A 9,925-nucleotide genomic window follows, 5' to 3' on the forward strand; every position below is an offset into this window, starting at 1 on the left:
GCAGCATTATTCGTAATAGTCAAAAGATGGAAACAACTCAAATGCTCATTAACTTATAAATGGATAAACAAAATGTGGTATAGCCGTACAATGGAATATTATTCAGCCATAAGAAGAAATGAAATACTGATGCACAATACAAGTACCCTTGAAAACATCATGCTAAATGAAGGAAACCAAACACAAAATGCCATATAGGGTATCATTCTAGTTATATGAAATGTCCAAAATAAGTAAATCTGGAGTTCTCTTTGGCTCAGCAGGTTAAGTATCTGGCATCATCACTGCAGTGGCTTGCTTGGGTTGCTGCTGTGGCGCGGGTTTGATCCCTGGCCTGGGGACTTTTGCATGCCACAGATGCAGCCAAAAAAGAACAAAAGAAAACAACAAAATAGGAAAATCTTTAAAGACATAAAGTAAATTAATGGTTGCCAGGGGTTAGGGGGAACAATCCAGGTAACTGGGAGTGACAAATGGACATGGGATTTCTTTTTGGTGAGATAAAAATGTTCTGTAATAGGTAGTGATATAGGTTGGACAACCTTATAAATGTACTAAAACCCACTAAACGTTTTTAAATTTTATAATTTTTATATTAAAAAATTAGCAAATTGAACCTAACTATATAAAAAAATAATGTACCATGACCATGTGTGGTTATTCTAGGAATGAAAGAAAGGCTAGTTCAATATTTGATATTCTGCCAGTGTAAACTACCCTATTAACAGTTTAACAAGAACAACTATATGATTGTATCAATTGGTACAGATTTTTCTTACAAAAGTATACATTCATGATAAAAACTCATTAAACTAGAATAAAATCTATAGCCGATGTAATATTTATGGCAAAAAATAGTGTATATAAGGAAGACATTTGAGAAATATTTTCTGTAATTTTCTTGACTTTCAAAATAGAATGCGTATAATATTTTTGGATATATTATCAATAGTTGGTGAAAGTGGGTTTGTTGACGCACCTGCTTTGGTACATTATATTAAGTAGTTTCTAATAACCTTACTCAGAATAATGATTTTGATTAAAGGACATATCATTGATTTAGATACCTGACACATCATTGATTTTCTAAATCTTCTATCTATCCCACCAGAAATTTGGCTTTATTTCCAATGTTTGTTAGATTTTCTTCCTATTTTTTATAGGTGTATTCGACACAAAAATGATTGGGGAGCTCTGATTCTAGTGGATGATCGTTTCAGGAGTAACCCAAATCGATACATATCTGGTAAGATTCTCAGCTGGGCTTTAAGTAAGAATTAGAAGCAGTCTTTGGCATTTAATGACTTCCATTTTTAAAGACAAAGTATTAGAGAATTTGAATTACCAGATCAAACATGGAAAAATTCACATTGACTGGAAACCTAGCCTTTTAATGCTTATGTGTTTACAAAAAAAAATAAATCTTTATAGAGGAGAGTCTGGTTAACTGCTAATGTAATATTAATATTAATGTAATATTAGTAATCTGTTTAGCATTGTCAGGGAAAAAGCCATTCCACAGAAATGAACTTCCCAGAATATTAAATTTTTATATTGAAGCAATCTAGCAGTCTTTTGGCTGCTTAGGATTCTTTTTATTCTTTCATTCTGGATTATATGAGTTTTATTGTTGTGTTTGTTTAGAAATGTTTCAGTTGTTTTAGAATTTATACTAGTCAGAGCTAGTATTTTCTAAGAAGAAAAGAAGTACCACTGCATGCTACAAGATCAAATAGATGGTCATTTTTTTTCTCCGCTCAAATGAACAAATACTATATGCCTATAGTTTTCATCCAGCAGTAGCACAGTCCCTTTAGAAACAAACAGGAATTTATCTGTTATCAAAGAACTGTTGGAAATACTTTCACCTTTTTTGTTATCCTTAGAGCTAAAAAGTTCATGTAATAATATAATGGAACAATAAATTTTTGATTGGTTTCTACTTTTTATATTTCAGAGCCTAAATACTATGTTTGATTCAATATTAAAATATATCCCCCTAGGAGTTCCCATTGTGGCTCAGTGGAAACAATCCGACTAGTATCCATAAAGATGCAAGTTTGATCCCTGTCCTCACTCAGTGGGTTAAAGATCCAGTTGCTGTGAGCTGTGGTGTAGGTCACAGACTCGGCTGGATCTGGCGCTGCCGTGGCTATGGTGCAGGCCAGTGGCTACAGCTCTGATTCGACCCCTAGCCTGGGAACCTCCATATGCCACAGGTGCTGCCCTAAAAAGACAAAAACAAACAAACATATCCCCCTGGATTGAAGCACAAAATGCTGCTTTTCTTTGCTTTCCTTGTAAAGCAAGCCATTGTGCTTAGGCTAAGACAGCCAAAAGCAAATGTTCAGTGCTTCTGTTTAGTCAGCAGGTGGAGCTCAGATTCTTCCAAGTTTTCAAAAGCAAACTGACATCTTACTGAAAAGACTTTCTTTGATCAAAAAAGGTCAAAATGAAAGCGTTGACTGTAATACTAAAAATTTTCAATTTGGGATAATTTCATATTTTTATTTGATATAATTATTTTCCCCAAGCATACCAAATAGAAACTTTAAAGAAATTATTTTCTTATTTTAAAATCTAGAACTGAAATTTCTCTTATGGTTTAAATTTGTTGAGAGGTTTTTTTGAATTAAATATTTTTCGTAATTTCTGTAAGGTTTTCATTTCTTTCTGAGACTCATAAAGTGTGATTGATTGATTGACTGATTGATTGATTTGCTTTTTAGAGCTGCACACGTGGCATATGGAGGCTCCTGGGCTAGGAATCAAATTGGAGCTACAGCTGCCAGTCTACACTACAGCAGTGTGGGATCTGAGCCACGTCTGCAGCCTATACCACAGTTCACAGTAATGCAGGATCCTTAACCCACTGAGCACAGCCAGAGATCAAACCTACATCCTCATAGATACTAGTTGGATTCATTTCCACTGCACCACAATGGGAACTCCTAAAGTGTGAAATTTTATCTAGGCAATAATAGCACAACCCTACAAATTTCTTTTAATGACTAATTTTGTTTAAATTCGATTTGATTAAGTATAGATTGATAGAAAAATTCCATTAAAAAAAAAAACCCTAAAGGAATCCATTTGGAATGAAACCATGAATAAGTTCAAGTTGCTGGAAGCCCTGTCTTATCTTTCTCTCAAGCTCAAGTACCATAGTGACTTGTTAAACTACGCCAAAAAGGTGATGATAGTTTTAGTGACATCAGCACAAAGTATTTCTTTTCTAAAGTCCAAAGTCTGATTTTGTATCTCATTCTGAAGTGAGTCATAGTCCAAAATCCCTTATACTCTTAAGGTGGTTCATTCTTATGCAGTTTTCCTGTATCACAGGTTAAATCTTGTCCTTTACAACTCAATTATTTATATATTAAAAATAATTATATAATAAGTATTCAGTTAGGTCATCATTTTGCCAGTAAACCAGTGTTATTTTTCCTTTTACCCTCTGAATAGTTTGGTACATTTGGAATTGGGGGGAGAAGGGGAACCAAATAAAACCTGTGAGACTGTAATCTTGAATTTATTCTTTCTTAAAGAGTCAAATTTAGAAAGTTGGAATAAAAGATAATGTTGTTTACAACTTCTGTTTTCTCTACAATTAAAAGGTAGGTGATTTTTGTGAGGAATTATGATAAAATTAAATTTAGCGTATTCCCCAGTTACTCTAAATTGACAAATAATACATTTTCCCGTATCCACTCTACTCCCACTGCCTTGTCCCTCCCTCCAGTTGGGGCAATCACTGCAGATAAAGAGAAATGTTACTGATACATTAGCATATTATACAGATGATGGTAAAAAGGCAGGAAGAATGATGAGAACCATTCTCTTCACTCTAAATTCGAAGTAGATTACTTCACCAGAAAAAATTATCTTTTTTTTGCTTAATACATAATATCATCATTAAATAACCAAAGTTTCTTTGCTGGGTTTACTTTCTTCCTTAGGACTTTCTAAGTGGGTACGGCAGCTGATTCAGCACTATTCAACCTTTGAGAGTGCTTTGGAGTCCTTGGCCGAATTTTCCCAAAAGCACCAAAAGATCATCAATGTATCCAAAGACAGAAAGCCTGTACAGGACAACGAGTCTATATTTTCAGTGGCTTGTTTGAAAGACAATACCTCAACTTTTTTATTAGAAGCAGCACGCTCTCGATCACCAGAATATCCTAGGAAAGGTAAAGCAAAAATGTGTGTCTAAGAACTACCATATCCTGAAACGATACATAAAAGTCCATCTCTACCAAGTGGCATCATCTCCAGAAACGAGAAAAATATAAAAGTTCTGTCCATTTACATTTGGTAGTGAAGTCTTTCCTTATATCTAAAATGATATCTGCTATGTTCTAGATTAATGTCCTTAAATATGTTGGTTTGTAACATAAGGCATTATCATAAAATAATGGAATAGTATGGTATATTGGAGTTCCCGTCGTGGCTCAGTGTTTAATGAATCCGACTGGGAACCATGAGGTTGTGGGTTCAATCCCTGGCCTTGCTCAGTGGGTTGAGGATCCGGCGTTGCCGTGAGCTGTGGTGTAGGTTGCAGAGGCGGCTCGGATCCCGGATCCCCTGTTGCTATGGCTGTCGCTTAGGCTGGTGGCTACAGCTCCAATTCGACCCCTAGCCTGGGAACCTCCATATGTCGCGGGAGCGGCCCCAGAAAAGGCAAAAAGACAAAAAAAAAACAAAACAAGATAGACTGGCATGGGAACAAATTTTGTCAGGAAACCTATGCATATTTTCTGATTTTCCACTAAGAAGCTTTGCCATTCATGAGCCTTATGACCCCATGAGCAAGTCACTGAACTTTTTGAGTCTTAGTAGAAGTGATATCTGCCTACCTATCTAACCAGGTTGGGTTGTAAAGATATGATAAGGTGATAAATACCACAGCACTATAATGTACTATGTAAATGGTAATTTTCTTCTAAAGGCTATATTAAAATTGGCCTAATTCATAGATACTTGTCTTACATGAATTTCTTCGTTTAGGGTAGTGAGAGTCATTTATTTAAATGATAAAAATATTTTAAAATATACCATAATATAATAGATTGGAATATAATTTAGACAATGAGAACATAATTCAAAATATATTAGATATAATATATACCAGGACCTGGCAAGCTACAGCCTATGGACCAAATTTGGCCTGCTGTCTATTTTTGTAAGTAAAGTTTAATGGAATGAGGTCAGAACCAATCATTTATGTATTGAGCACAACAGCAGAGGTGAAGTAGTTGCATATATTACACTAGAATGGTGTAGTTGAGTAGTTGCAACAGATACAACATGACCCACAAAGTCTAAAATTTTTACTGTCTAGCCTATTACAAAAAAGTTTGCAAAACTGTGTTCTCTATCGTTGGATACCATTTTAATTGTTTTACTTAACATCTGATAGTAGTTAAATATATCACTTTAAATTTTTTTTTTTTCTTTTTATGGCCAAACCTGAGGCATATGGACGTTCTCAGGCTAGGAGTCAAATCGGAGCTGCAGCTGCCAGCTTACACCACAGCCTCAGCAACGCAGAATCCAAGTCACATCTGTGACCTGTACTGCAGCTTGCAGCAATGCTGATCCTTAACCCACCGAGCGAGGCCAGGGATTGAATCCTTATCCTCAAGGATACTGGTTGGGTTCTTAACCCACTGAGCCACAATGGGAACTCTCTAAAATATATTTATGTTAGAGTATATGCTTCTAACCTAACTAAATATTATAATGAATTCTAGACCATTATGCTGGTAATCATAAAATAGGTTATAGTCTAGGTCTGATTACCAGCCAACTTTTAACTTTAAGCAACTAACTTGTCTTCGTGGTTATTGGTTTCTTTAAGGGAATTAGACTAGGTCAGTTTTCCTCAGTCACTGGTTAGTAGATTTTTAAGGTATTTTTACAGCTTGTTCCCTCCTTTACTCAACCCTTTTCCTCTTCCTTTTTACCCTTCCTTTTCTTGTTCACTTCTGAGGTCCCTGGTGTGGAATTTGATAGTTTACCAGACAGCTTTATAACTTGGCTAGGAATCAGTGGAGACCTAGAATTCCTTTCAGAGTTAACATGTTAAGCTTTATATTCTAAGGTGTAAGTCTTGCTACTATTTGTTATGGGCTCTAAATTATGTATCTTATATAGTTATTTCTAACAAAAACCATTTTAATATGACAGTTCTTAGAATATGAGCAGAAAGTTAACACTCTTAAATTTTTGTATTCATAGATGATCCAGTATTATTGGAAGGGTCTGCCCAGGCAGTGGGAGCAGAAAGAATTGTGATTTCTAGATCTAAAAGCCCAACCTTCAACAAACAGACAAAGAGTGTTAGCTGGTCTGGCAGTAATTCTTTGGGACAGCATCTCACTGGTAAAATTCTGACTGTAACACCTGAGTTTAGATCATCAGAGGACTGTGCCTCTAGTTCATCCTCTTTTAAAACAGAAAAAGAAGATGAGGCTGTTTTGCCACTCTCTGATAAGTGTGAGTCCTCAGCTGTGACAACAAACACATCATTTGGACCATGCCCTCAATCAGAAACTATTATTCCTTCAGAAAAGATTGATGCTACTCTTCCTAATAAAAATCATTCTGAACAGCTGCTGCCCTGTGAAGAAGCCCTGAATCCAAATAATCAGTTATCTCCAGTAAGTGAAGAAGCTGAACTTCCCACTTCAGATAGAGCTTCTGAAACAGAAGCAGAGGATGAATCTATCTATTTCACACCTGAACTTTATGATCCTATAGATACAAATGAAGAAGAGAATGAACTAGTTGGAATTGATAGTGACAACAGATTGACTAATAATTCAGATTGCATTTTAGCTGAAGATCTTTTTGGAATTAGTACTATGAAAGGAGTGGATTCAGTCAGAGAAATGGAAGATGAGGATTACAGAGACACAAAGTTGAATAGACTCATGCATATTGAAGAAAGTAAAGTCGATGACCTTGATAGTAATGTAATAACTCATAAATGAATTGGAAACTGGGGAAAAAAAGTTTGTGAAATGGATATAAAGAACATTAAACAGTCTCCTTCCATTTTAAGGTGTGTTCCCTGGTGTTAGGTAATAATACTTGATTGACTGTCAAACTATAAAAATATGTCATCATGCTAATATTAAACCCTGTTGTAAATGATAATTTATACACTGGATAAATGGTATGTTTCTTTTTTTCTTTGCTTTTTAGGGCCACACCTGCAGCATATGAAAGTTCCCAGGCTAGGGGTCAAATCAGAGCTACAGCTCCCCCATCCACCACCACAGCCACAGCAATGCCGGATCTGAGCCCCATCTGTGACCTACATAGCTCACTGCAACACCGGATCCTTAACCTACTGAGTGAGGCCAGGGATTGAACCCAAGTCCTCATGGATACTAGTTGGGTTCATTTCCACTGCACCACAACAGAAAACTGCAGTGTAGTTTTTGTTTTTTAAGATATATTTTTCACTTTAATCCATCTTCAAAAATTTTAAAGTCTCTTTTATATTCAGAAATGTTGTTTTACTATTCTCAAGTTTATATAAAGTGATTCATAAAAAATATTTCCCCAACAATATTTTCTTCTTTAGCTAAATGCAATATTAAATTATCAATCTGAAGATAATTTCCTAAGGCACTTTTTGTTGTTGTTGTTTTTTGGTCTTTTTTGCCATTTCTTGGGCCACTCCCACAGCATATGGAGGTTCCCAGGCTAGGGTCCAATCTGAGCTGTAGCCACTGGCCTACACCAGAGCCACAGGAACGTGGGATCTGAGCCGCATCTGCAACCTACACCACAGCTCACGGCAATGCCAGATCCTTAACCCACTGAGCAAGGCCAGGGATCAAACCCGCAACCCCATGGTTCCCAGTCGGATTCATTAACCACTGAGCCATGACAGGAATGCCCCCTAAGGCACTTTAAATTGCACATACATATTTGTATTTTGTAGTCCTCTTCATTTGTTTTCATACTGATGCATAAAAATTAGTAGCAGTCTAATCCAGTCACACCTCAGTCATGTTTCACTGTAGATTTTACCTCAGACCAGTCTGAGATGTTTTTTAGAAATCAACGGTTTTCTTGAAAAGTTTATTCTGGTATTAAAGTGCCTACTTAAAAGTAATTAAAAGTTGAGGAAGAAAACTACATGCATTTTAATTGCAATTGTTTTACATTTTTTTTTTCGGTAAACCAAAATCAGGCATGTTTTAAACAAATTTATGTAAAGTTATAAAATGCCCAATGAAGGATTCCAAATTTTCAATTCTAATTATTTCGCTTCATCACCATTGTGGAAAAAAGTGACATGTTCTGGCATAAAGTCTTCAATTATGTAACTAAGATAGAAAACTTCAAATATATATTTAATACGTAAACCCAAACCTGTAACTGTAGCTGAAAAATGTTCCCTATGGCTCATTAAACTTTTCTATAAATTTTGATTGAAGCTATACTTCTGATTAAAAATGGTTATAAAAGGAGCTCTTCTCTGACAGGAGTTCTCACTGTGGCACAGCAAGTTAAGGATCCAGCATTGCCTAAGAATCTCTGACATCACTCCAGACATACATTCACTAATCTTTTCCAAGAAGCAGTTATTATCTAATGAACATTTAGGCTTCTTCTGAGTGATCTGAATTGAAATTGTGTGTGCTGTTAAAGCTGTGGATGTGGTTTCTTATTTTCAAGTCAAAATTCCCAGCAGTTAGATATGTTTTATATTCATTTGGAACAATGATTATTACATATGCATATGTTTACTTTCATTTTGATGGTTGTTTAGATTGAATACAGCTTGTTTCTATAGCATTGGGTGTTAGAATGCTAAGCATAGTTGAAAGAAATTTAAATTGATAATTTACCAGTGAAAGAATTTGTCTATATATTGGGATATATATTTAGTCCCCCCTAGTATTAGATCTTTTTCTTAGGTGATCAGTAAAAAGTTAAAAGCACTGGATTACAAGGGAATTTCTCAATTATATTGAAAGGCTGAAACGATTTCTCCTCTTTGGTACAATTCTTGATCTACGGATAAAGGGTAGTGCAAGTAGTAGAAAGAATACCAGATGGAAGACAGGAGACTTGGGCTTTATTCTTGGCTCTGCCACTAATTTGCTAAGTCGTGTTGGCAATTACCATGCCTTTTGGGGAATTAGTTTCATCTGTGAAGTATGGAATCTAGTAGTATAAAATCATGCAAATCCCTTTCAGCTTAAAAAATCCATAATTTAAAGAAATATATGTTGATATTTTATTATGAATCAGTCTTCCTTTGCTTTTTTTTTTGGCAAAATGCTTGAAATAAAGTAAAACACTTGTAGACAAGGTAAAAATGAATAATTGTATGAATATATGCATACTTGGGGAAGCAAGGTATTTATTTTAACAGTGCCACAATTAAAATTTTCTTGAATCTTTAAAATTGCCTTAGAAGAACTGGTAAATTACACGAGAAAAAACCAAGTACATTATTTTTTAGTCATATCTTAGTGCTGTTATCCAACTTGATATCAAATACCATATCTTTCCCTAGATATAATTTATTCTTTCCAAAATCTAATTCTCTCCAAGGTTAAACATTCTATGTACATTACTGAGAATGTACATAGAGATGTGCCACAAGCTTTTAGTAATTCCAAGAGGTGTTTCAAAAATTTTGTACAATGATATCACTGTTGAAACAGGTATAGAGTCTCCTCGGATCACAGCTTTGACCAGAATGGTATTGCAAGAAGTAAAGTACTAGCCTTTATAAAGAGTATGAGGTAGAATATTTTTATTAGTGAAAACATACTTTTAAAGAGATGGTTTAGAAAGTTTAAACATGTAAAAGTATTTAAGAGAGTACCTGGCACATGGCAAGCCCTCATTTATTACTTGATAAGTCAATCATATATCTGGAGTACACTTTGCT

The 9,925-nt window shown here is 35.1% G+C and overlaps 1 protein-coding gene across 1 annotated transcript in view; it reads left to right on the forward strand.

Annotated features, from left to right (window-relative positions):
• BRIP1 (BRCA1 interacting helicase 1) overlaps nucleotides 1-7,213 on the forward strand; it is a 136,392-nt gene extending 129,179 nt beyond the window's left edge. Inside the window, 3 exon segments of the mRNA XM_047758601.1 lie at nucleotides 1,164-1,246; nucleotides 3,960-4,190; nucleotides 6,241-7,213. Coding sequence (XP_047614557.1) covers nucleotides 1,164-1,246; nucleotides 3,960-4,190; nucleotides 6,241-6,995 — 1,069 coding nt within the window. The 3' untranslated portion in view covers nucleotides 6,996-7,213.
• Nucleotides 7,214-9,925: the final 2,712 nt, after the last annotated feature.

This window comes from Phacochoerus africanus, chromosome 14 (assembly GCF_016906955.1).
Source record: "Phacochoerus africanus isolate WHEZ1 chromosome 14, ROS_Pafr_v1, whole genome shotgun sequence".
In the NCBI taxonomy this organism is placed as follows: domain Eukaryota; kingdom Metazoa; phylum Chordata; class Mammalia; order Artiodactyla; family Suidae; genus Phacochoerus; species Phacochoerus africanus.